The sequence below is a fragment of the Mesoplodon bidens genome (assembly GCF_964165515.1).
Source record: "Mesoplodon bidens genome assembly, chromosome: 1".
In the NCBI taxonomy this organism is placed as follows: domain Eukaryota; kingdom Metazoa; phylum Chordata; class Mammalia; order Artiodactyla; family Ziphiidae; genus Mesoplodon; species Mesoplodon bidens.
In genome coordinates this window covers 104,432,589-104,458,391 of record NC_138176.1, presented here as the reverse complement: position 1 = coordinate 104,458,391, position 25,803 = coordinate 104,432,589, and the positions used below count along the sequence as shown (strand labels likewise).

Below are 25,803 nucleotides of genomic sequence, written 5' to 3'. Positions count from 1 at the left end.
CTGCCACGGTATACACACGCACACAAATACATACAAGCACACACACACACGTGCGCGCGCACCCACACACACACACACACACACCTCGTGCGCGCGCACACACGCAGTTCCTCACTCTCGGTCCAACACTCTCCCCTCCGCGAGGTAATTACTGCCCTTGCCGGACACTGATTGGCCAGTCTGTTTCTCATCGGAGCCCCGCAGCCAATAGGCGGCCCCGCGGCCGAGGCCCCACCTCTCCAACCCCCGGCTCGGGTGGCTCGGGCCTGGGGAATGAATCACGCGGGGCCGAACTGGCCGCGACCCCCCGCCTGGGCCGCCGGCCGCCCGCCCTCGGACGCGCGACCGCCTGCGCGCCCGGATCCGGGCGGCGTCTCCGAGCAGTGGCCGCACTCGGGGCCGGCGCGGCATCCTAGGGCTGAGCTGGCTGCCCGCCCGGCCCGCGCCGCCCCGCCCCTGCTGGCCCCTCCCCTGCCCTCCCCGCCCCCAGCGGGGCCGGCCCGGGCGGCGACCAGAGCGGCGACGTGAAAGGCGAGCGAGGCGGCTGCCCGGCCAGCTGTCGGCGCGCACCCGCTCCCGGCCCAGCCCAGTCCGGCGCGGAGGCCGCTGCCTGCCCCGCGGGGCCCGACGCCAGCGCTCCGGGCAGCGGCTCCAGGGCCGGCCCGCGCGTGCGCCAAGGAGCCGCGCGCCAGCGGCCCCAGCGGGGACCGGGACCGGCCGCACCCCGGGCTCCCGGAACCCCGAGGAGCCCGGCAGAGCCCGACGGACCGGCGGCCGCGATGCCGGACGAGCTGACGGAGCCCGGGCGCGCCACGCCGGCCCGCGCCTCCTCCTTCCTCATAGAGAACCTGCTGGCAGCCGAGGCCAAGGGCGCTGGGCGCGCGGCCCAGGGCGGCGGCGGCGGCCGCGAGGACGAGGAGGACGACGACGACGACCCTGAGGACGAGGACGCGGAGCAGGCACGGCGGCGGCGGCGGCTGCAGCGGCGGAGACAGCTGCGCGCGGGCTCCGGGCCGAGCGGGGACGCGCGGGCCCGGGCGCTGCTTGGGCCGGGCGCGCTGGGCCTCGGTCCCCGGCCGCCCCCGGGTCCCGGGCCGCCCTACGCTCTGGGCTGCGGAGGCGCCACGCGCTGGTACTCGCGGTCGCACGGAGGCTACGGAGGCGGCCTCAGCCCTGACAGTGAGTGAGGGCGCGGGGAAGGGGGGGGACGCGGGGGCGGCCGGGCTTCTTCCCCGAGCGTTTGCTCGGGGACTTTGGGTTCGTTGGCGCCCTTTCTGGGCCATCCTCCTCGTCTGTAGGGGGCTCTGGGTCGTGTCGGGCCCCAGCAGAGCCCCTGGTTGAGCAGGTTTGGAGGCCCACTCTCCAGGACAGGGTCCCCATGCAGGGAGAAGGTTTCCCAGGCTTTGGGCTTCACCCATCACCAGGCTCTGGAGAGCCCTCGGAGAGGAACTTGGGGACAGGGGACAACAGACAGCTAAGAAGAGAAAAGGAAGGGGGGTGGGGAATACAACAGGGAAAGGCAGGCCATGGGAGGGGGCACGGGGGGAGGGGCAGAAAAGAAGAGAAAAGGACAGAGAAGAGAGGGATGTTGGGGGCGGAGAAAGGAGCGGGGGAAGAGAAGATGAAAAACAAGCAAAAAGAAACCCGTAAGTGATGGAGAGAAGAACAGAGAAAAGATAAAAGAAGGAAAGAGAGAGGGTCAGAAGACAGAGTCAGACTCAGCAAAATAAAGGGGGCGTTGAGCAGAGGGAACCACTGTTGCGGAGGCCTGGACGGGGGGGACAGCGGTCTTCCCCAGCAGCCGTGTCCCCAAAGTCCCATCTCCTCTACAAGCTGCAGCCAGGGCCTGGGGCAGGGGCCTGGGTCTCCCTCTTGGGCCTCCCAAGCCCCTTGGCTGTGGCTGTGCAATGCAAGAAGCCCCCAGTCCCACCCCTCTCGCTCCCTTTTCTGCCCCTCCCCCTCCCCCGCCTTTGTTCCCTGCTGAGGGCTCTGAGTCTAGGGGTGGGGGGTTTTTCAGCCCTGGAACCCAATCGATCGCCCCTCTTGACTGGGCGTCCCAGCCCCTGAGTTCTGCTCCCCTCCCCAGGGTCCCTGCCTCCCTTGGGGACCTGCCGTTTGGAGGAAGCCCCGGGGCAAGAGGACTAGGAAGCTATTCTAACCTCAGCCCCCAGGCTTTGCCAGCTCCCCCCCACCCCCAAACGCACACTGTGAGGCCAGCTGAAGACTCTTCCAAGGCTCTTGCTCTGAAATACTTTCAGCTCCAAGCGAAAGTTAGCGAGTGCTGGGGGGCGGGTGAGGAGGGCGGTAGTAGGTGGGCCAGACCCCTCTCACCTCTTGGATAACCCCTTCTCTGGTGTGGGATTGAGCCCCTCGCAAAGGGACCCACATCTCAGAGCCTACACCCAGAAGGTCCCGGGCCCCTACCCCCTTCCCTTCTGGGAAGCTCGAGCAGGCCTCAGTGTTTGCCCCGAAATTGAGTGATCAAACGTAGTGCCCTTCTGGGGGTGTTTCTGAAAAGGGTCTAAGGGGGAGGGAATGCATTCCCCTCTTGTCCCTGGGGTTCTTCTCCAGCTGCAGCCCCACAGGCAGCCGCCAAAGAGCCGGTCCTTCTTTCGTATAATGCGGGTTAGGGGTCCCTATTTTGTACCAGAGCTGGCAGGCCTGGCTTGGCTTCGTGTGGCAGCACATGGGCCTCTGTGAGTCTGGGCCCCCCCATATCTGGTCGCATACATGCCAGCCTGGAGCCTGACCCCTCTTTGGACACCATGAGGGCTCATGCCACCAGGGTTGGGCAGGGACGCACGCAAATCTGCACACCTCCAGGGGAGCCGCGGAGCGCAGCGACCGAGCTACAGACACAAGCCTGCCGGTGTTTGCACACCTTGCGGACTGCTCACGCTGTGGGCTCACCGCTGCCTTCTGAGGGCTGGCCGGGCCAAGCTCTACTCGATGGCCACAATGCTGACCTGCGGCCTGTGTCCAGGAGCCTCAGCCTGAGGCACAAGGGAAACTGGCCTGAGTTGGCCTCCTGAGCCCGGAAGTCAGGCGGCTGCCCTTTTCAAGCTGGGCCTGGAATCTGGACCAGCACCTGGGTCCTGGGCAGACTCTTTCACCTGGAGGCATCATCCCTTGCCAACCCTGGGGAGGGGGAGGCGTCTCCTCTGGGAGATTGTGTGCAGCTTGGTACTTGGAACACGAGCTCAGGGACCCTCTGTGGGCTTTTGTAGCCCCAAACCCACAGGCTCAATCATGGGCCCAGTGTGTCTGGGGTGAGATGCGGCTGCCCCGTGTTTCTACGGAGCCAGAGCTGCCCTTGTCTGCACTCCCTCTGAGTGTGATTTTGGGTAGAGAGGGCACATCTCCATGGACATTTGAATTAGGGGCACAGGAAATGGGGGAGAATAGGTTCCCAGTGTCACCTGGTTGGAGTTTGGTTTGGGGAATTGTTTGCATTTGCTTATCCTCCATCAATGGGAATATTTCTATGCAAGCGGGCATTCTGCATCTGCTCCTGAGCTTGAGTGGGGAGAGGTCATGGCAAGTCTTTATTTCTGTGCCGGGGGACTTGGCCTAGGGCTGAGTGCTAGAGATGAGGGCCTCTCTGTGCTGGTTTCTGGTGTGTACATTTCTCAGAAGGACCATCCTTTCCTCAGTGAGGTGTACCTCCGGGGCTTTTGTGTGTGTTGATTCGAAGTCACTGTTTAAGGGAGTCAGTCTTCTTTTTCTGTTTCTGTTTGTGTTTTTGTGTTCCTTTTCTTCCGTCTTCCCTCTGTTGCCCTCCGTGTGGATGCGCGGTTCTGGGCGTGAGTGTGTGGCCAGCGTGTTGGTTTGGAGCATCGCTCAGGTCTTCAAGTTCACCTCCAGATGCTCTGCCTTTCTCCGGTCCCAGGGTGAGATCTGCTGTAGGTGGGGCTGCGTGGGGACAATTTCCCTGCTTGTGGCTGTGGGTGACCTCACGGGGGAAGCAGCTGGCCTCAGCGACAGGGCCGGGGGATCAGCCTCCAGAACCAACCCATGTTCCTCCTCTCCCCCCTGCAGCCAGCGACCGGGACTCACCGGAGACGGGCGAGGAGATGGGCCGCGCAGAGGGCACCTGGCCGCGGGGCCCCGGGCCGGGAGCGGTGCAGCGGGAGGCGGCGGAGGTGGCGGCGAGAGGCCCGGCAGCCGGCGCGGAGGAGGCGGCGGAGCTGGCCGAGGCCCGGGCGGCGGCGGCGGGGGAGGCGCGCGGCGGCGGCGGGGGCGGCGGCCGCAAGAAGAAGACGCGCACGGTCTTCTCGCGCAGCCAGGTCTTCCAGCTCGAGTCCACCTTCGATCTGAAGCGCTACCTGAGCAGCGCAGAGCGCGCCGGCCTGGCCGCCTCTCTGCAGCTCACCGAGACGCAGGTCAAGATCTGGTTCCAGAACCGCCGCAACAAGTGGAAGCGGCAGCTGGCGGCTGAGCTGGAGGCGGCCAGCCTGTCCCCGCCGGGCGCGCAGCGCCTGGTCCGCGTGCCCGTGCTCTACCACGAAAGCCCCCCGGCCGCCGCCACCGCCGGAGCTCCCGCCGCGCTGCCCTTCCCGCTGGCGCCCGCCGCGCCCGCACCGCCCCCGCCGCTGCTCGGCTTCTCCGGTGCCCTCGCCTACCCGCTGGCCGCCTTCCCAGCCGCCGCCTCCGTGCCCTTCCTGCGGGCGCAGATGCCCGGCCTGGTGTGAGCCCCCGGCCGGCCGGGCCCACTCCCCGTGGCCAGTGGGGACTTCTGTGGACGCGCACACAGGCCGAGGCGGCAGCGGTGGCGCCAGGGGGCCGTCCGTCAGGGAGGGCAGGGACGCTCCCCTGGCCCTCCGGCGCCTCGGGGAGCGCAGGCTGCCGCCCGGGCGAGCCGAACCCCTGTCCGAAGATCGGAAGATCGTCCAGAATGTAACAGAGACGCAGGTGACTGTGGCTCCCCAGACAGTCGCAAGGCTGGATCCCCGCTGGGAAGAGAGCATCACAGAGACAGTCGGCCATGCAGCCCAGAGCCTCCCCCAGCCCCCTACCCCCGGGGACAGGCCTCAACCTCGGAGCAAATCCAGCCCCTGCCCTGCCGGAGCCAGCAGCTGGGCGCAGTCCACAGCAAATCCAGGCTGTCCCAGGTGCTTCATGGAGGTGACCACTCTCCAACCCGAACAACCCTGCCTGGGACTCTGCATGGGCAGGACAGCAGGCCTCCGGGGCACTGTGATCAGCCTGATGGCCTTAACCTCGGGCCGGCAGAGAGAGAATCCCAGGAAGAGAGCCCCTGTGGAGCGGAAGGGGTGAAGATCCTTCCAGGTGGCGCTGCTCTCAGATTGTCTATTCTGGAGACGGGGCCAGACTGGGGCTTCTCTCCTGGGCTGCAGCCCCTGGTTATCCAGGCGAAGACATTTTTTTAAAAATGAATCTACTTATTTGCGTATGGAATAAAAAGGGACGTTTTCTGGACAGTTGCCGCTGCTTTGTGATCACTGGGGCCTCTCCTCTCCTCTGGTAATGGGCTATGGTGGGCACCGTCTCCCCCCTCCTGGAACACCCTCCAATGCTGGCCAGGGGCAGGTGGGCAGGGCAGGCAGGAGCTGGGGTCTTCGAGCTGTACTCTCAAGCCCCCACTTTCTCCAGACAGGAGGGCCCAGCAAGACCTTAGGGGAAGTCAAGGTCAGGGAGGAGAGGGGCCTAGGGTGGAAGAGGGGATTCTGCATCCTCTGTCGCTCAGTTCTGGGGCCTTCGCGACAACCAAAAGCCAGGAGTCAGGCGAAGGCCACTGGCCACTCACCTGGCACAAGGGGCTGCCAGCTGTGTGGCCCCCTGCATCCACTGCCCCTTCCCTCACTGGAGTTGAGAGCCATCTCTAACATAGGGTTTTTTTCTTTTGGCCAAAACAAAACACTGGCGCCAGACAGCCCAGCAAGGTCAGGTGGGGAACAGGGCTCTCTGGCCTGGGCCTCATCCCCTGGACCATCTGCAGTCTCTCTTGAGCTGGGGGACTCGGACCTGTGGGCAAAGTCCCAGGTCAGGGCCCAAGTTTATGGGCTCTTAATGAAAGCTTTTTGAAAGCTTATTCCAATGGCTGGATCTCTACAGCCGGCCTGTTGCAGGGTGAAGACAGGGGCCTCCTACATGGGGGAAGGACACTTTATTGGGTGTGCTTCTGGAGCCCAGAGAGAGAGGTCATCCGGTGTTTGGAACGGTCACTTCTGTAACAAAATTGAGCCCCCTCGGAAACCTGTCTCTGCCCCCTGGCTTTGGGACTTTGGCTGGAACAGACGCTCCCAGGCTGAGCTGCACAGCAACTGGGCCACCCTCCGGTGTCCTTGGAGTTCTCAGTGGTGGCGCCAGACAGCCCAGGAGAAGGCGCTACGGGGGTCTCCCCCAGGCAGGAGGTCCATCTGTCTGCCCCTGCCATCCAGCTCCCTGACCCGGAATCATCCCCTGCCCCAGCCCCTCCAGTCAGTTCCCAGTGCCCTGAGGCCAGGCCCTGGAAAGCTCCAGCAGCCCTCCTGGGGAAGGGGGGAACAGTCCATGGCCTAGGTGGTCCTTGCCCCTCTGGGCTCTAAGGTCCCCACCTTCAGGCTCCCAGTGCCCAGGGCATAACAGGGGTGGGCAACCTGAGAGACTCATGGGGCACCTCCTCCAACCCAGCCCCCATCCTGTTGCCGCATTTGCTTCCCTTTGAGGGTTGGCTCTCCTGTCCCTGAGGGAGGGGGGACCTGCCCCATGCTACTGCTTTTCCTGTAGGTTTCACTCGACTTTGCCAGGAGGGACTTGCGATCTGCTTCTCTACAGCGAGCTTGCTTTAGCTATTTCCAAAGGCCTTCGCTCCTGACCAGCGGCCACAGGGGGAAGTGAAGTGCCAAGAAGGCCGCTCAAGGGGCAGCGCAGACCTATCTCTCCCTCCTCCCACTCTCTTCCCCACTGTGCCCTCTCTAGGCATCAGCACCCTTGCTCAGCCTCCCCTGGGACCCTGACCCTCCCTCGCTTTTGTGGTGACCTCATGCTGTCAGCAGACGAATCACTGCCAGTCCTCAAAAGGACGCATCCAGAAGGTCTGGGCAGACCTGGCCGCACCGCGGAGGCCTCCCCGCCGGCCGCGGCCACCTGCTCTCTGCCGCTTTCCCTCCACGTAGCAGGCGGGCCGTCAGGCGGTGCCGGCGCTCTGTGCTCCGCGCCGCACCCGCGCGGCGATGGGATTCGGCAACGGCCGTGATCCCGAGCTCTCGGACCACGAATGGGGTCGTTACAACCCAGGTTAAAGGGGTTATCACCACGAGGCAACCGTTTTATTCGACTGTTTGTGGCCTGTGCGGGTGCGGTCTCAAGGTGGTGGCCACCAGACCGCAGGGCGTAGCGAAGCGCTGTGTGGCGCCGAGGTTCCCAGGCGGCTCGCCCACAGCGGCGGGCCGGTCTGCACCAACCAGAGCTCCGCGTCCGCCCGGGAGCCACCTGGCGCCGGGGCCACAGGCGCGCGAAGGGAGGAGCCGTGGGCGCCGTACCCTCGGACCCGCCCGCCGGGAAGCAGCGAACCCGACGGCCTGCCGCTGGAGTCAGAGGGAGGAAGGGTCTACGTGGCTGCAAACGCGGGGCGGATTCGGGGAGAAGGGCTGTGTCTTTCGATGAAGCAGTGAAAAGATGGGCTGGAGAGCGGCTTCCTTGCCGCCGGCTCCTCCGAGATCCGCCGGGTGGGAAGGAAGGCGCCAGGAGGAGGAAGGAGAGGCTGTTCCCCTGCGCAGGAAGGGTCGGGAGCTCGAAGCCTAACACTGAAATACAGAAAGTGGATCCAAACCTGGATTAGGCCAGGGGGCTCAGGGAAACTGGCTTTACCCCATGATTACCCAGCGTCCGGAGTGTCGCACCAGGGGCAGCACAAACCAGAGAGAAGCGCGGTAGGGAACACGCAGCCCTAGAGGGCGCGCGGGACCAGGCTGGGGATGAGCCTGGCTCCAGGGTCCCCCGCCATCACTGCGGGCCAACCTCGCCTCGCGCACGTTGGCTCCGCTCCTGGCGGGAGAGGAATGGCTTTGCTCTGTCTCCATCGCACGTGCCGTGCCCTCCCCAGCCCGTCAACCCTAACTTCTTACGTGAGACCCGATTCCAGCCACCCTGGGCCGCCTAGGGTTTCAGGCTGCAGAGTCCCTGAGCCCAGTTGGGTCCACCAGGCTTCAGACACCCTGGCCCACCTGCAAGGATTCCCAGCCAAGTTCATGCAGAACCAGACCTGCTAAAAGGGACAGGCCAGTCTCATTTCCCCCAGGGCGGTTCTCTGCCCGCCCCACCCCACCTGGGCACTCCGGGGTCCTGGTGGAGAGAGCAGACACTGTCCCACCCCAGCTCACTTCTGCCCGCCTCATTCAAAGCTCTGGCGAGGGACTGACGGGCATCCCGGTAAGTGCCCTCCTCCTCGATGGCAGTTCCCCACCTGCACCCTGCACCTGGGAAGCCCCCACCTTTGTACTCCTGCCCACCCAGGGCCTCCCCTCCGGCTGACCCCTCCTCAGCAGATACAGGTCAAGGGCTGTCAGTGGCCCCCAACCTCCTCCCCGCAAGCTTGGCCTGGCTTCATGGGGTGACGGTTTCTCAGAGCCTTGGCTCTGAGCCTACCCAGAAGGCGACCCACCTGGGCTGAGAGCTGGTCAGGTGGGTACCAAGAGGGAGGCCAGAGGGGCTGGGCCGGCTTCTCTCTCTTTCTCCTGTCTGTAGGTGTCTCCCAAGCATCCTTCAAAGCCTTCTGGCCTCATCTGGCAATTCTCAGAAAGGTAAACTGGGAACCGAGGGGCAGAGACTCTGGGGCAGGGACTCTATGAAGTCACTTGGCCACCGAGGCCCCATTCCCCTTCCTCCACCTGGTGCAATGGAGGTCAGGGCCCCATCATGGAGTCACCCCTCCCTGATAGCCTGCACACTCAGGCAGTGTTTGCCCTCCCTTCCCACCCATCAGAATCACCTGGATCTTTTCCTTTGGCTGCCCTCAGTGCACATGCCTCCTGCATCCGTTAGCTAGGAGCAAAGCCTGAACCCGCTGATCCAAGGTGGGTCCCCAAGGCGGCTCACCACACAACTGGGTACAAACCCCGCTGCCCTCTCGGGGAGAGGGACACTCCCTCATGGGTAGACTGGAAAGGGGGCCACCCTTTTCTGATAGCACCGAGCTCTGAATCTGGAACTCGGATGGACACTTGGGACAAAGGTGCAAAGACAAAGATCAAGAACCACGAGGCAGTCTCCGGCTTCACCACTTGGAGAGCAAACAAGAGCTGACTGCCTGGCCCTTGCCAGCTCCTGCAGCTGCTGGCCTCAGTTTTTGTTTGTTTTATTATAAAAGTAAGAATCCTTATGATTGATTATCTGGAAATTGCAGTAAAGTCAAAACAGAAATACTTTGCATTTCCACCATCAAAAGTCAACTGCTTCTGAGTATTATACGAAGCTGTGGATTTATTGTGAGGCGACTTATAGCTGTATCGTTAATTTTTAAAAGTTCTTATCTTTTAATTTTTAAAAGTTAAAAGATGCACTTATGTATTTACCGCTGAAATGATGTGATGTCTGCGTTTGTTCGCAAGTATCTCAACAAAAATAAACAAACTAATTAATTAAATAGTAAAAATGAAAGGGAGAAGCACAGATGAAATTGGTTTGGCCAGGAGTTTATCATTATTGAGTGGGGACTGGGTACATGGGGCTTCATTTTAAGGCTTCCTCTACTTTGTTTTATATTTGAAAACTTTCATAATAAAAATGCTTTAAAAAGTGACTGCCCAGAAACGTCAGGGGTGTGTATCCCTAGCGGCTGATTCTCTGCCGGGGGCCGTTTTCGTTACAGGTTTATTTTCATCGGATCGCAGTCTGACCTCGGTTCAATTTACATCCTGCTTGATTTTTTTTTCTTCTCCCTTTGCTTACTTCGCAGTGCGCATTAAAGCCCGTCAATTCGGTCTCTGCAGACATGTTTCAGGCTTAAACTTCCCTCTTTCTCCACGTATCTGTCCCTGCCTCCATCCCTCCCCCACTGGCCCGGGCGCTCCTCTGGGTCCCCGACCTGAGCGCCAGCGCCCGCGATCACCTCCGCCCGGGAGGTCTCTGAGAGCCGCGGAGGACTGATCCGGGCTGCAGGAACGCTGGCGCCGCCTCCCGGCTCTCGCGGCCGGCCTCACCCACGCGGACCGCGATCTCCCACTGCTTGTGCAGCCCAGGTCCGACCCCGCTGCGGGTTTGGGAGACTGAGCCCGGCGGCTGCCCCTCTGGTCCAGGGTTCGTGTCTTCGGTTTCTCGGCACCTCCTGGACGCTCTCGGCGTCCCTGGGTCCGCAGCGCCAAGACTCGGACTGAAGTGGGGTGGGTTGGCTAAGGCTGGGCCGGACATCCCTGGAGGGCAGATGGGGAGGGGCTCACGTGCTTGGAGCTCCATCCCGAGAGGCAGACCAGTCCGAAGCGCGCTCCCCATCCCCTGGAGAGACGGTGAGCTCTCGGATCCTGGGGGTGTGAGGGCCCCGCCCGACGCGAGAGCTGGCAAGGTGCATGCTGGGGGCCTCTGGGGTGCGGGTGCTCCAGCCCCGAATTGCGGGACTCCCTGGGGTCTCGCCAACCCCCTGGAGGGGGACCTGGTGAAGGCTAGCCCGCATGACATCGGCGTTGCCTCCGGGGCCCCGGCTGCGCGTTTCCTTTCTTGCTCAGATTCTCTGCTTTAGTCGGTCTCCTCCTCTCCGTCTCTTTCTCTCCATTCTTCTCTGCTCTCTTCCCTCGGAAGAGAGCTCAGGATTCCGCCCGTGCGTCCTTCCCCGCTGCCGCGGTGCCCCCCTTGGCTCCATTCCCCCCTCTCCGGGACGAGATTCCTCCCCCCTTCGAACCGGCCCAGATAGGAGTCGGGTAGGCCGGGCCCCCTTTAAAGGTTTTATTTCTTTGCGGAAGAGCGCACTCCGGGACGCAGCGGCACACGGATCCCGACCCGCCGAGGCCCTACGTCGCCTCGATCCAGCTGGGGGGAGTCGGTGTCGCCGCTTCGCGTCCGGATCCCGCGCCTGCCCCTTTGGGGCCCTCGAGCCGGGCTGTCCCCTATCCCGGCCTGAGTGTCCCCCCGGGCTGCCCGAGCTTGAAGAAGAGAAACTGGCAGTGGCGCCAGCTCCGCGGCTCCCGGGACCCGGCGGCCGGCCGGCGCGGAGCGGCCCCCTTCTCCTCCCAGGCCGTGGGGCGTCGGAGAGCAAGGCCAGCGCCCTTCTAGACCCTCCGGGCCCGCGGCCCTCCGGGGTGCCCCGACCCCTCCCCGCAGTCCTTCCGGCCCCGCCCCCACCCTTCCCGCCGGAGCCCAAGCCCCCTCCCCGCCCCCAGCCCGGCTCACCTGGCGTCTCCTTGGCGTCTCGGAGTCTGGCTCGGCCTTCGGGCCCCGCCCCTCGGTTCTCACCTCGCCCCTTCCCGCTCCCTTCTCCACAGCCCGCCCCTTCCCCCTCCGGCTCCGTGCCGTCCGTGCGGTCCCTGCGCCACCACCTAAGACGCCGAGCTCTAGCCCAGGGGCCGGGGCTGGGGCTGGGAAGATGGGAGGTGCCGAAGCCCGCCCGGGTCCCCGAAGGCTTCTGGGAGGAGGCGGTATTAAACCCGAAGGCTAGAGAGGAGTGAAGCTCCGGGCGCGCGCAGGTGGAGACCCTGCGGTTCGCCTTGTGTCTCGGCCCTTGGTGGGAGCAGCTGGACCCCACTCTCTGCCGTCTGGCCCTCGGGTCGGGCGCCCCGTTCCACTCTTCCCTCCCGGAAAGATGGGGCGCAGAGTTAAGACTGCCGGACCGTGTGCTTCCTTCGCCGGCCGTCTGCGTGGCTCTGGGAAAGTCCTTTTCCCTTTCTGAGCTCACCTTTCCATCTGTGGAGTGGGTAGGCAGTAGTGGTGAAGGTCGCGCGGCCTTTTGACAAGAGCGCGGACTCGAGGCTTGCTGCTGGGTACACAGCCTTCTGTGCCCCTGCTCAGTGCTCACTACCCCCGGGGGCACCTACCGCCGAGACCCTCAGCCCACAGGTCCGTTTCCTTCGGCCTTTGCCGGGGCCGCCGCCTGCCACAGCTTGGTCCTGAGCGCAGAGTCAAATCGCTCCCACCCCCATTCGCGCGCCTAGTCAGGCTCCCACTGGGGCTCCAGGACACCTGTCCCCGCAGGCCGGCGCACGAATGAGCAACAGCCCTCCAGAGCTACAGCTGCACCCCTAACCCCGCCAGCACCGTTGACATCTCCGTCTGCCCCTCCAGGGCCCAAGCGCCCACACTCCCAGACCCATAAATCCTGACCTTTGCCTCATCCGCAGCGGAGACCCAGCGTGCCTCATCCCCAGCGGAGACCCAGCGTGTCCACATGCGTGTGTCCCCCACGCCCACCACAGGCAACTGCACCTCTTCCGTTCTAACCATACAACTGGCCTCGGAAATTTGACATCCAGAGGTGCACACAGACCGTGGCCCAGACAGAGCTTTGGGCCAACCAGCCTTGCTCTGCTGTTTCTTTCAAGAGCTCATGGTGGATGGCTCTTGATCCTCATCCACATCACATTGAGGCTTTCTTTGAGCTGGGAGCTGATCAAGCTCTTTACCCGAATTGTCTCACTACATCCTCACAATAACCTGGTGGGCAGAGTGCTGTCCCCAGTTTAGGAGTGAGGATTCCGGCTCATATGTGTGATCACACCCAACCCCAGATCACACAGACCACGTGTGCGGGGAGGCAGAGCTGTGTCCAGCTCTCTTTCCAGTGAGGAAATGACACAAGCCAGCGCGTGTGGAGAGCTCAGCCCTGCACTCAGCAGTCCTCCTGGACGGGCTACTGGAAGATGGGTGGGTGAGGGCAGCTCATCAGCTCAGAAGGGAAGTGCCTCCCGTTCCGTTCCTTCCCCTCGCCATTCCTCAGGCCTCCTCTCCCTCTTCCAGATGGACTTTCCCTACCTGGGTCCCCCCTACATGGGGGGTGTTTGGGGTCAGCGCCTCTGTACCCTAGGCTGCCCCTCAGGAGGCCCCACACTGCGGAGCGCCTTCCTTGGAATTTTCTAAGTCCCTCTAGAATGGCTGGGACCCTTCAGGCCTTAGTGGGGTCTGAGAGGGAAGCCCCAAGCCACTAGAGACCTGTGTGGGCGAGAATTTTTGAAGGGCAGCCTGGCCAGCTGTGGGATCGGAGAGATTAGGTCGACAGACTGATGCCAACACACTGATTCGTGATGATTCAAATTGTTTATGTAGACAGGGGGCCCTTAAAAATATTCCATTTCCCTGTGTGTGGGGGGGGCAGGTGGGTGGTGGTGACAGCCTCTGGGCCCTCTCCCCAGAAAGCCTCCAGCTTCTTGAAAGAGACCCTTGCCAGCCTCAATCTCACCTCCTGTGCCCATTTCACAGATAAACCCAATGTGGCCCCAAGAAAGGCAGAGACAGGCTACCCAGAAGCCCGAAGCCACACCTCCCTCCAGCGCCAGGGGGAGGTCCCACCCCAGCCAGGTGCCTCAGGAACCAGAGGGGCCATTGCCCCCACCCCCCCACCCCAGGGTGGAGGAGAGGAGGGAACTGGGAGGCCCCGGTGGAAAATGGGGCTTAGAGGAAGCCCACCCTGCTCTGGTGCCCTCTCTGATCTCCTGTGTTTCCCCGGGGGCTTCTCAAGGGTCTCTCCACTGGACGTCTAGCCTGGTGGAGGGCGGTACCCAATCATCAGAGGCTGACGGGGGTGGTGTGTGTGTGTGTGTGTGTGTGTGTGTGTGTGTGTGTGTGTGTGTGTGTGTGTGTGTGTGTGTGTGTGTGTGTGTGTGTGTGTGTGTGTGTGTGTGTGTGTGTGTGTGTGTGTGTGTGTGTGTGTGTGTGTGTGTGTGTGTGTGTGTGTGTGTGTGTGTGTGTGTGTGTGTGTGTGTGTGTGTGTCACTGCAGACCTCTCCCAGCCGCTGGGAGGGAGGCTTGACCCCGGGGCCCGAGGTGATGAGCTCAGGGTGCGTGCATGCCGAGCCACCCGAGTCCTACAGCCTCGCGCTAGGGGGCTGCCCAGGGTGGGAGCGGGGCCTCTCCGTCTTGCGCAGGCCTCCACTCCTCCCACGTGCACAGGGGCTCGAGCGGGCACCGGGGACCTGGGCCCAGGGATTGCCCGGGTCCCGCCGACGCTGGCCCAGGAGCGCAACCTCAGCCGCACGGCCCGGTTCGTTCTGCCCGAGTTCACTGCAAGCCGCTCCGGTACCCCGCGCCCCAGTCTCTGCGTCCCAGCCTCGGCCTCTCGCCGCCCCCCTTCCCGGAGCCGCTCTCGGGACTCCTGCTGCCGGAACCGCAGCGTCAGCACATCCGGGCCTAGCTCACGTTGGTTTGAGTTTTCTTAAATCGCGAAAATCCATTTCCCCAAATGGGAGGGAGCTGAGCCTCGCTTGGTCAAGGGGCGGTCGGCCGGCTGTCCCCACCCCACCACCCAACCCCGACCCCCGAGGCCCGGCACTGATCCCGAAGCTGTGTGCCTCGCATTAGTCCTAATGGTTTCGCTGATGATTCAACTTTTTCGTTAAAAGCCGCCCCTTGGTCCTCACCCCCTCCTTGCGTCCGCTTCTGCCGGCCGCCGGCCCCTCTGCGGCGCGCCCGCCCGGCGCTTTCTTGGCCGGTAGAGACGCGGCTCCGGCAACCGGGGTCCGCCACCCTGCGCGCGTAGACGCCACTAGGGGAGCGCGCTCCCCGCGGACAGGGGGGAGGGCTGGGTGGGCGGAGGGGCTGCGCAGTTTGGGACCCTCGGGTCCCTTGCGCACCCGGCGACCTACGAAGTCAGATCCTCGACCTTCCAGACTCAGACCTCGGCAGAACCGAGGATCCTAGAAGGATCCAGAAACTGGGAAGCCCCGCGCCCTCGCAGAAGGGTCCTCCGGTGCCTCGGCTGCCCATTCTACCCGCGGGGAGGCCGAGGCCCAGGGACTGGCTCCAGGTCGGCCGTCACTTGGGAACGGAGCTGGGCCTGAGCCCAAAGCCCAGGAAGCCCTCGGCCCGGTGAAGGGGAGGCCCCGGGGACAGCCTCCGCCCTGCGCTCCCTCCTCGGCCTCCTTCCTGGGGAGGGTCCCGGGCTGCGCAAGGGGCCGATGCCCGACTGCCCGACGGCCCGACCTTCCGGGGCAAAGCCCGGAGCCCGCAAGGCCCCGCGGCCCAAGCCCTGCGCCCCGGGTGCCCAGCGCAATCGGCCCCGACGCCTCCTGGCTGGACCACGTCTGATTGCAAGAGGAAAAGCTCTTCGTTTCTTGTTCGTTTCTCGTAGAAAATTCAGAAAATACAGGCAAGAAAAAAAAAATAAGGCACCACAAATGCAACTAACTACCCGGAGATAGTTGGAGTTTTCAATAGTTTGGGTTTTTTCCTCATTGTTTATTTATTTTTTGGACTAGGCAACACATTAGCATGGCATAAAATTCGAACGTATAACAAGGTATACTGTGGGAGGACTCCCCGCCCCCCCCCATCCTTTTTAAAAAGTAAAGATAAATTTACCTACGGAGAAAAGTACAAATCTTAAGTGTACAATTCGATGAGTTGGGAACCAATGTACACACTCGTGTACCATCATCCGAATCTTTTCTTTATGAAGAAAGGAAAAAAATTACGCAAATGTCTAGAAGATTTAAATTGAGAGAACCACTGTACCCTTCTTCTTTTTCTTCTTTTAATTTGCCACAGTTATTCATGCACACAATTTAAAACGTCCTCTAGTTCTGCAAGGAGAATAAAAAGCATCAAGCAGAAGAGACTCTGCATGCCAGCGCCGCCAGAAGACACAGCTGCCAACCCTGCCAGCCCTTCCTCTCCTACCTGCTCATATCTCTCTCCATGGCACCCTTAGCCTAGTTCTTGACTTCATTTTTTTTTTTTTTTTTTTTGCGGTACGCGGGCCTCTCACTGTTGTGGCCTCTGCCACTGCGGAGCGCAGGCTCAGCGGCCATGGCTCACGGGCCCAGCCGCTCCGCGGCATGTGGGATCCTCCCGGACCGGGGCACGAACCCGTGTCCCCTGCATCGACAGGCGGACTCTCAACCACTGCGCCACCAGGGAAGCCCTTGACTTCATTTTTTAAAAGGAATCTATCAAGTGCCTTGGCCTCCTGTCTGGAAGACGGAGAGTTACTTATTCACAAGCCATGCTCACAAGTCAATCAAGTACTCACAGCCCTTTCCTAACCCCCTCCTCAAAACGCTGTCATCTGGCTGCCTGTGATGAAATGGGGACCCCGGGTTCACAGTGCTGCCATCCCACAAATGCCCTTCACAGCTGGACGTGAGCTGGGATCAATTTGTTTCTTTTATACTAGTTTTTCCCCTTGGCTTTCTCTATACCTGCCATTCATCTGTCTCCAAACTCCCTTCCAGAGCTCTGGTCCCCTCTGGAAGACGTAAACACTCACAGACCCCATCCCATCAGGTGGGGAGGCTGGGGGAGGTGGGACGCAGGCTGGGGCTTCTAAACAAGACCCTCCTGTTTCCAGTTCTGCCTGGATCCCGCTTTCTGATGCCACCAATCACCAAGGCTTTCTGCAGCTCTGCAGGCCAATCAGCTGCTCCTCACTCCTGGCCCCCCACATTCTCCAGACACCCCCCACCCGCCACCACAGGAGTGTTTTGGGAGGGGCTGGATGCATCCTTCCCCGGGGCACATTCCCGAAGTCTTTTGAGTCTGCCTCTGCAACGTCTGGGATGCCGTCTGGGATGCGTTCCACTGAGGTTCACACCCTTCGAGGGGCAGATGGGTTTGCCCAACACGGACTCTGAATTTTGAAGGGCCCTATGGAAATATGGCCCCTGGCTGGGGCTGGTTCCCTGAAAGTGAATTCGCTACTGGTTTCCCTGGGAAACCTTGTTTAATGAAGGTGCCAGGCACTCAGTGCCAGGGAAGGCAAACATTCCTTATCTCCACTGGGACTCCTTCAACAGGGGTTCACTGTGCAATGAGCCTATCCTGGTCCCCCCACCCCATTCTACTCCCACCCCCACCCCAAATCCCCACCCTCCACTCAGCCAGGTGACCCCTCCCATCACTGCAGCATCACTCGGTCTCTGCGGTCACTACTGTTTCTTATGTGACCCCTTTATGAGACCGTGAGCTCTCTGGGGTTCTGCCATCTGAGCAAACAGCTCAGAGGCTCTCCCTGATGGGTGCTTAATCAACAGTTGTTGGATAAATAGTGAATGAGATTGTGGTTTAATCCTCACATCAACCACGTGATGTGGACGAGGCCTGCGTGGCCAGCTAGCTGGGGACTGAATCCAGATCTGTAAAGCAAATCTAATCATATTGGTTCTTCAGGTTTGCAATGAGTCAAGGGAGACTGGCAAATACATCTGTATTGAATGGCAGAGTGAAGGTGCTCAGGTGCAGCGGGGAAAGCCTGGGGGTGGGGCATGGGCCCTGTCCAGCTCTTCACAGTGGGTGGTCACCTGGGTGCCAATGCCATGCTCATGTGCGTTCTGTGCATTAAATAGAGACGCTAGGTGAAAAAGGAATTCGGTGCTTCTCACCTATTAGGATCAGCACTGTTGATTGAAATTGTTTTCCCTACTTCTATATTTGTAGATTTATTTCAGGATGTAAAATGCATTTCTTACTGCGGTTATATCACAGAAAGAGTTTGAAGTTCACTGGATCATGTTGGAATTATTTTTGTTTCCTTATACTCTATGTTTTTTAACTTGGTAGTGACACATATTTTTCTTTATATTGTTCTTAGGTATTGTATTAGTCAGCGTCCTCCAGAGAAATGAAACCAACAGAAAAAATGCACATATACATGTACATATAGAAAAATATAGGACATATACATAGAAAAATATATATATAAGAGAGAGAGGGGGAGAGAGAGAGAGAGGATTTATTTTAAGAAGTTGGCTCCTGGGGCTTCCCTGGTGGCACAGTGGTTGAGAGTCCGCCTGCCGATGCAGGGGACACGGGTTCGTGCCCCACTCCGGGAAGATCCCACATGCCGCGGAGCGGCTGGGCCTGTGAGCCATGGCCACTGAGCCTGCGCGTCTGGAGCCTGTGCTCCGCAGCGGGAGAGGCCACAGCAGTGAGAGGCCCGCGTACCGCAAAAAAAAAAAAAAAAAAAAAAAAAGAAGTTGGTTCCTGTGATATGAGGGATGGCAACTCTGGGCTCTGTAGGGCAGCTGGCAGGCTGGGAATCCAGACAAGAGTGGATATTGCAGTGTGAGTCCCAATCCTGCGGGACAGCAGGCTGGAACCTCAGGCAGGGTTTCTAGGATGCAGTCTCAAGGAGACTTCCTTCTGCCTCGGGGACCCTAAGTCTTTGCTCTTAAGGCCTTCAACTGATTGGATGCAGCCCACCCACACTGTGGAAGGGAATCTGCATCCCTCAAAATCTGCTGATTTAAGTGTGAATCTCATCTAAAAAAGACCTTCACAGCAACATCTAGGCTGGAGGGTGAAGGGACACCTAGCCAAGGTGATACGTAACCTTAACCATCTCAAGTATTCAGGCCTCCGCCTGAATTTTGATATCTTCCCTCATCATAAAGAAACAAAAGGACATCCCAGCACTGGTATTTTCACTGGCATGATAAGAACGTGTAGATGGATTTGAGCAGCCTCTGTGACTCTCTGGGCTCTTCAATCTACTCAGGGGTCCCCAGGTGCAGGCCCCATTTTGGGCCCTGTCCCTGTGGGGAGTAGGACAGTCCTCACCCCACAGGGCTGGGCTATAGCACTTCTCAGGCTGTCTGGCAGCAATCCGACCAGACAGTGAGCTCCTGGACACCAGGGACGTGTGTCCATCACATCCGGGTCCCCAGGACCCACCAAAGGCTGGGCCAGTGCAGGGAGAGGTGGCAGCATGGGTGCAGGGGTCTGTTTCTCCCCCATCATCTGGGTGGTGGCTGTGGAAGAGGGCAGGATGGAAGGAGGGGCCACAAGACAGGCCACAAAACACACCTAGATTTATCTCAGGTCGAGTCAAGATGCAAAGGCAAAATAAAAAAACATAAAAATAGTAAACATGCTCTTAAGTTTCCCCCTGATCCCAGGTGAGGGGAGGTGTATTTATTCTCCCCTTCGCCTTTCACCAAGTTTTGCTGGTCACTCAGCTAGAGACCACATTTCCCAGCTACCTTGCTGCTCTTTGCTTGGTCATGTGACAAGATTCTGACTAGTGCTACCTGCAACTCCAGACCTTTCTCTTAACAGGGAGCTGGACAGAACTCTGTAGCATTCTCTCCCCTTCCTGGCAGCCTGGGATGGGGTTGTAAAGGTCTGGTGAGGACATGCCACTTAGCGCAAAGCAGAGCTGTCCCCTGGACCATTTACCGCCTGCATTTTCATGTGAGAGATAAAACCTTCTGTTTTACATAGGCCACTGTGACTTGGTATCTACTTAGGTAACTGAGTCAATATCCTAACTAATACAGGAGGCCTTTCTAAACTGGGCCGGTCAGCATCTGCATTTGGCTGCTGATGACTGAGCACTGGCCACAGCAGCATAAAACAAGTCTGGAAGTGGGCAGCCCAGGGCTTGTGTGGTGCTCCACGAAGGCACCAGGGACGCAGGGACTCCTGCCTTTCTTATCTGCCATCCTAATACATGCATCCCATCCCCCAGGTCACAAGACAGCTGCTGAAGCTCTGGCCCTCACATCTTTGTTCTGTTCAAATAGAAGGGCAAAGACAATAGGCAAAGGGGCCTTCTCCTCTCTTTTAGGAATGTCCCAGAGGTCCCTTTCACAGACTTCTGCCTTCATCTCTTTGGCCACCCCTATCTTCCAGAGAGAGTTTTGTTACTAAAGCAGAATGGGGAACGGCTACTGGGAGGCAACTAGGAGGCCCTGTCCAGAGAAAGTTGTGAACTAGGGCCACAAATCAGCAACAAGGCCAGGACTTTTAAAAGACCTTCGGTTGGAACCAATCTCCCCAGTTCTTCCCTGGCCACTGCCCTGCCAGCAGCTCCACTGAACTCAGCCAGCGGGGTGAGGTGTGTCCTGTCCCCTACACCCAGGCCAGGCAAAGTCCTGTGCCAAGGGGAATACAGCTTCCTTGGAGACTGGCTGGTACAGGGCTGGGAGCCTGGCTTTTGTCAGACAGACTGGAAGGAATCCCGGCACCCCTGCTCTCTTGCTGTGTGGCTTTGGCCAAAGCCCTTGACCTCTCTGAGCTGCCACTTTCTCCCTAAGCTTTTGCTCCACTGGGGGCTGAGGGGATCACAGGAGGTAAGGCTGTGCAAACACGGCCCCACCCCTGGAGCATAGCAGGTGCACAGGGAACGGTAGCAACGTTGTCCCCGCTGCTCCTTGGCAAAGCACAGGAGAGCAAACGCTCAGACACAGGCCTGGCTCTCCAGCATCCTGGCCAGTTCCCCTCCTCCCCTGAATGAACCATGTAGGTTGGATGCCTGCCCCATTGGGTGAGCCCATCTGTTATTTTTATTACAAATCACCACTCAGTAGGCTTAACCCAAAGCCTGTTACCCAAAATAACACAAGCGGTTGCCTGTGAACCCAGGGTCAAAACTCCTTCCACAGTCCTTGCCCACAGCCTGAGAGAGCTCCCACAGTGGGTGTGAGTCACCCCCTCCCAGTGCCTGGGGACCAGCCCCGTTTAAAGATCCCATCTGTCCCCAAGGACTTCAGAGACCAGGTGTCCTGTTTGTGCCACCTTGAGATGGAGCCTGGGTTTGAGGGCCTGCCAGCTTGTGATCAAACCCATTGGCCTGGCACTTGGGGGGTCTCTCCCAAGCCTGAATCTGAGGCTGGGGGATGTGAGGGTAGGGCCAGGGCCCGTGCCTCTGCTCTGTGGGCAGTGGGTGGTCTGGTGCTGCCTCTGGAAGACTGGCTAGAGAGCTAGCCGCTTTCGTGTGGATTCCCAGGAACTGGGACCAACTAGACACAGATGTGCTGGCAGGTGAGTCACAGACGGGATGCAGGGCACCCACTGCTAGAGCGCCATGCTTCCTGGGTCAGGGACTCTGGGGGTGGGGATGAGATCCCTGCCATTCACAGGTCTTTCATTCTGCCATAAAGACCCAAACCCTTTTCAGACCCTGCCTGTCCTTCCCACACTGTAATGGGGATGCACAGGCTGGGCTCAGACACCTGTGGGTCCTGTCTCCCTGCTCAGTAATGGTGTCCCCTGGGCAGGTGGCCGAGCTGTTCCTACCCCCAGTTTCTGCATCTGCAGACTTCCAGAGGTCCAGAGTGCCCGCCGTGGGGCCCTGCACTGGGCACCGTGCGCCAGCAGTGGATTCGAGGGCTCCCTGTCCTGCTGAGGGGCCGGATGAGCCCAGAGGCTGCAACCCCCCTCCCTGGGTGAGGCACCTCCCTGGGCATCCGCCATGTGCAGGGGCCCTGCAGGCACCTTGGCACCTGGCTCTAGGGAGCTTCAGTCTAGCAGGAGAGATGGTGCCATGTGCCCGTAAGAGTGGCCGCAGGTGGACGCTGGGCAGGGGCAGGGAGCTTCTGAGGACGTGGCGCCAGCACTGAGGGTGAGTGGGAATTACCCAGAATGGAGGTGGGAGGCAAATAGCTGGGAGGATATTCCAGATGGAGGTAATGGTTTGAGTGAAGGTTGGGGTTAGCCGGGGCGCGGTGGAGGTGAATGAGGGCAGGGCATGGGTGGTGCTTGAGTGCAGCAGGCGTGACTGGGTGCAGTGGCCTGGAGGAAAATGGGGCCTTGACCCCTGGCTAGGATTCGGGGATTCATTCCAAGGGTCATGGTCGGGGAGGGGGCCGTGCGGGGTTTGAACCTCTCTGGCCTTGAAGGGCTGTGATGGATGTCAGCAGGGCCGGCTGGATGCAGAAAATCGGAATCCAGGAAGTGAAACACTTCCACAAGCTGGCACGCCCTCAGACCCAGACTCCGTCTCAAGGTGGCAGAAGGGGGTGGTCAGAGGGCAGAGCTGAGCACCCCAGGAGGTGTCCGGGACTCCCCAGGTCACGTGGAGGCTCCCCGCAGATGGGGCGCAGGTGTGGGCTCAGTGTGAGGTCCGGGGGCCCAGTGTTTGGAGTCAGCTGGGCTTGGGGCTCCCTCTGAAACCCCGCCTGCCACCCCCAGGGTAGCACGTGCTCTGAGGTGCTGCGTGCCCTCTGCAAACGGGATGGGCGCCCTTCAAGCCGCTCACTCAGCCAGCGCCACCTGCGCTAGTTCACTCGTGCATTCAACACTCTTGCTGCCCGCCCATTGGGTGCCAGGCCCTGGGGGACCTTCCCAGTGTCGTCTCTGGAGCGTGGGTGGGGTGTGGGAGACTGGAGTGATGGTGATGTGGGTGGAGGCCCAGAGAGACCTGGAGTGGGGTCATACCCAGGGGCCACCCCCTGTGTCACCCACGATGTGTCCCCCCACTGGACCCACGTGGCAGGAGGCAAGGGCCGAGGATCCCTGTCTGATGTGTGGAGATGCCGGCGGGGTCAAGTGATGAGCCACAGACCGCACAGGGTGACTAAGCCGGATCCACGCCCCACACAGCCTCTAGAAAAGGGGGTGCTCGCTCTCGGATCCCCTCCTAGGTCCCATATTCGTCCTGTCACAGCCAGCAGGGTGGGGCTTGGAGGGAAGAGGTGGGAGGGGCTGGGGAGCTGGAGAAAAACATGGGGGGTGCAGACATGGGTCTGGTGAGGGTTGAGTTGGGGGCTCGGGGTGGACCACGGGACACAGCTGCTGTAACAGCCCATGTTTCTTGTCTCACGGCTCTGGGGCCGGAAGTCTGCAATCGAGGCGCTGGGCAGGTCCTGCACCCTTACGAGGTTCCAGGAGAGAATGCTGCCTGGTGTCTGTTGCATCCTTGGTGCTCCTGGGCTCCTGCCACGTGGCCGTCTTCTCCCTGTGTCTTCACATCTTTCTCCCACTGTGCCCCGGTTTCCCCTTCTTATCAGGACACTGTCCTATTGGTTCAGGGCCCACCCTAATGACCTCATCTTAACCTGGTCACCTCTGGAAAGGCCTTTTCAGGTCACATTCTGAAGTCTTGGGGGTTAGGACTCCAACGTATGAATCCGGGGGACCCGATCTAGCCCTCAACAGCTGCCGTTGTGCCAGCTTTTCACAGTCTCGTGAGGAGGCTTCCTCACGGCAACTGCTGTCGCCATTTCACATGAAGGGAAATCGAGGCTCTGAAGTGCCCAGATTGGGCAGCGGGAAGAGGGAGGAGGGGAACTGCCCCTGGTGACTCCCCAGGTCAGGGCACCTGCCTCCAGGCACAGCCCCACCCACCCCCGGCCGCAGACTGCTCTCTTCGGAGGAAAGGAATGTCTATCTTGGTGTAATGTGAGCTGCTCAGGAGACCCTGGGTTTGGTAGGGCTCTCTTTTTAGCAGAGGGGAACATTTTTCTCTTTGTAGTTAGAGGTCACCTGCTGCTCACCAGGAAGGTTGGGCCATGTGCCAGATGGCCGAGTGGTGAGGACTGGGCCCCTCTCTGGGCAGCAGGCTTTGGTCTGCACGGCTGGGAAAAGCCCTAATGTCTCCTCGCTGCCGGAGTCAGATGTCACCCTTGTCTTGCTTGCTTCTTGTGGCCTGCAGACTTGAGTTCCCCTGGGGTGTGTGGGGAGCCCAGTCTAGGTTTGTCACAGAGCGGTTGACTCCTCCAAGCCTGTCTGGAGCAAGTGCTAAGTTCTGGGCCTGGCTCCATCCACAACATGTTGTGTGACCCCAGGAAACTGACTTGCCCTCTCTGGGCCTGTGTTTACTCATTTGTAAAGCAAAGGCACCGAACTAGGGCATTCCAAGGATTCCCTCCAAATATGCCAAAAAGAATCGTAGAAGTTTTCTACAAACTCTTTATTGCCATTTCATTGAAGTATCACAGGCTTTAAGGCAACACCGTCCGACAGAAAATATGAGGCCATGTACATGATTTAAATTTTCTACTCAATAGTAGCCACATTAAGGAAGTAAAAAGAAACAGGTGCAAACAATTAAATAATAATTTAATCCAATATGTTCAAGATTATTATCATTTCAGCATGTGATCAACATCAAAATTGGAGACGGTTTACATTTTTGGTACCATCTTTGAAATACGATGTGTAAATGTGGTACATCTCAATTCCAATGCCGAATTTTCATTGGAAATAGTTGATCTCTATGTAGATGTCATGAAACTTACAACTGAAAAAGCAGATTCTCACACCTGAGTTTTTCCAAACACACTAATAACACACTAATGTCTAACAGCCGAGTCAAGTATCGGTTTCTAGATTTAAAATTCAGTTCCTCATTTGCACTAGCCATGTCTGTTGTGTCACTCGTGGTTCGTGGCTGCCCTGCTGGACCACGTAGGGGTGCCTGCTCTAGGTACTGTAAATCCTGGGTTGCAGGAACCCTTTATTTCTTTCTTTTAATTGAAGTATGACAGTATTATATTAGTTTCAGGTGTACAACAAGGTGACTGTACTTTTATAGATTATACCCCATTTAAAGTTATTACAAGCTACTGACTCTCTTTCCCTGGGCTGCACGATAGATCCTTGTGGCTTTGGGGACCCTCATTCCCAGCTCAGACTCCCTCCCTCTCAGCTCAAGTCTCCTCCACAGCCATCCCACCCTCCCCTGAAGGCCCTTCCCATCCCCATGCGCCTATCTCCTGTTTCTGAATCCTGTTTTCTTTATTCTTGTATCCAGAAAACATCTACGGAGCACCGACTGTGGACAGGCGCGACGTGGTAAGGCGCGGGTAGAGACAGTGCGAGCCCCACAGTCCCCAGTTCGAATCCAGGTGCTGCCAGCGCCTTGGGAACCTCAGTTGCCATGTCTGTAACCCAGGAGCCCTGGTCGCTGGCCAGCAATCCCGCCTTGGCTCTCAGAACAGCACCTCCCGGGAGTGTAGCTTGGCCCTTCTGGTCCGCTGGCGGCATTCTTTTAGAGAAGCAGCTGCTACCTGTGGCTTCACCTGGGACAGCGTTTCCCAAATTACATTCCCAGGGCATCTTATTCTTCATGGTGTGAACAGGCGGTTCTCAAGTCACGGATGCTGTGGTCAGATGGAGACGTCTGGTCAAATGGAACTCAACGGCTTTTGTTTTCATTGCAGCACCTCTCAGAGCCTGTGATGTGGCCGTGAGGATTGTGACTGGGTGAGGCAGGGGATTCCCATTTTGCCAGCACACTGAGAACCCTGGGCCTGGTGCTTTGAGGCAGGAACGGAGTCACATTTACCCCTGTGCTTCCATGTCACTTTGGCACACGGTAACCTGCCCACGGCAGGCACCTGGCAGAGCCCAGTTATTAAAACATGGGCTAAAGAGAAGAGCTAGGACGATGTATGCTGAAGCTCAGAGGAAGGGTCAGATCCCCCAGTCAGAGGCTCAGGGAAGACTGCCTTTAAGAGGTGACATCTGAACTGAGCCTGAGGGGTAAACCTACAAAGAACAGGGTAAGGAGTGGGAAAGGGATTTCCGACACACAAAAGGGGATGTCAGGGGTCCAGAGGGAGCTCTGTGCATGGCCTGATGCCCAGTGTGGCGTGCGGGGTGTCAGCAGAGGAGCATGAGAGGCCTGCCTGGGATGCGTGATGTCGCAGTGCACACTTCACCCCGTGCAGGTCAGTGCAGCCCAGGGGCCCCTGCATTGGAATCCCCGGAAGTTTGTTAAACCTGGACTCCCCGGCCTGGGAACCTGCATGTTGATAAGTTCCCAGGGGACTCCTGGGTGCCCTGTTGTTTGAGAACCACTTCTGTGAGCCAGGGTTCGGTTTTGAGCCGCTGTGTCAGGCCAGCGGAGCACCCAGAATCAGCTGACACCCTGTGTAGACCGGACAAGTGCCCCCCCGCCCCCCATATCTGGTTTTTGTCTGCCACAGGCACATAGAAGATTGCACCTCTCAGCCATGCAGTGGGGCAGCAGGTGACTGGTCCTGACCAGTATGAAGCGAACAG

At 59.6% G+C, this 25,803-nt stretch overlaps 1 protein-coding gene across 2 annotated transcripts; it reads left to right on the top strand.

Moving 5' to 3' along the window:
- Positions 1-548: 548 nt before the first annotated feature.
- On the top strand, positions 549-5,439 carry HMX1 (H6 family homeobox 1). Of its 2 annotated transcripts, XM_081230981.1 has the most exons (3): positions 549-1,179; positions 3,809-3,890; positions 4,039-4,535. In XM_081230981.1, the coding sequence occupies exons 1-3, from the start codon at positions 780-782 to the stop codon at positions 4,436-4,438; spliced, it is 882 nt and encodes a 293-aa protein (XP_081087107.1). In that variant the 5' UTR covers positions 549-779; the 3' UTR covers positions 4,439-4,535. The 2 variants fall into 2 exon arrangements, with proteins under 2 accessions (XP_081087107.1, XP_081087106.1); XM_081230980.1 differs by lacking the exon at positions 3,809-3,890 and having other exon boundaries at positions 4,039-5,439.
- The last annotated feature ends 20,364 nt before the right edge of the window (positions 5,440-25,803 follow it).

Bases quoted from the DNA above. Each gene is read 5' to 3' on its own strand.
- HMX1 (XM_081230980.1), top strand. From the start codon at position 780: ATGCCGGACGAGCTGACGGAGCCCGGGCGCGCCACGCCGGCCCGCGCC. The intron at 1,180-4,038 runs GTGAGTGAGGGC...TCCCCCCTGCAG, and splicing joins AGGCGGCCTCAGCCCTGACA to CCAGCGACCGGGACTCACCG.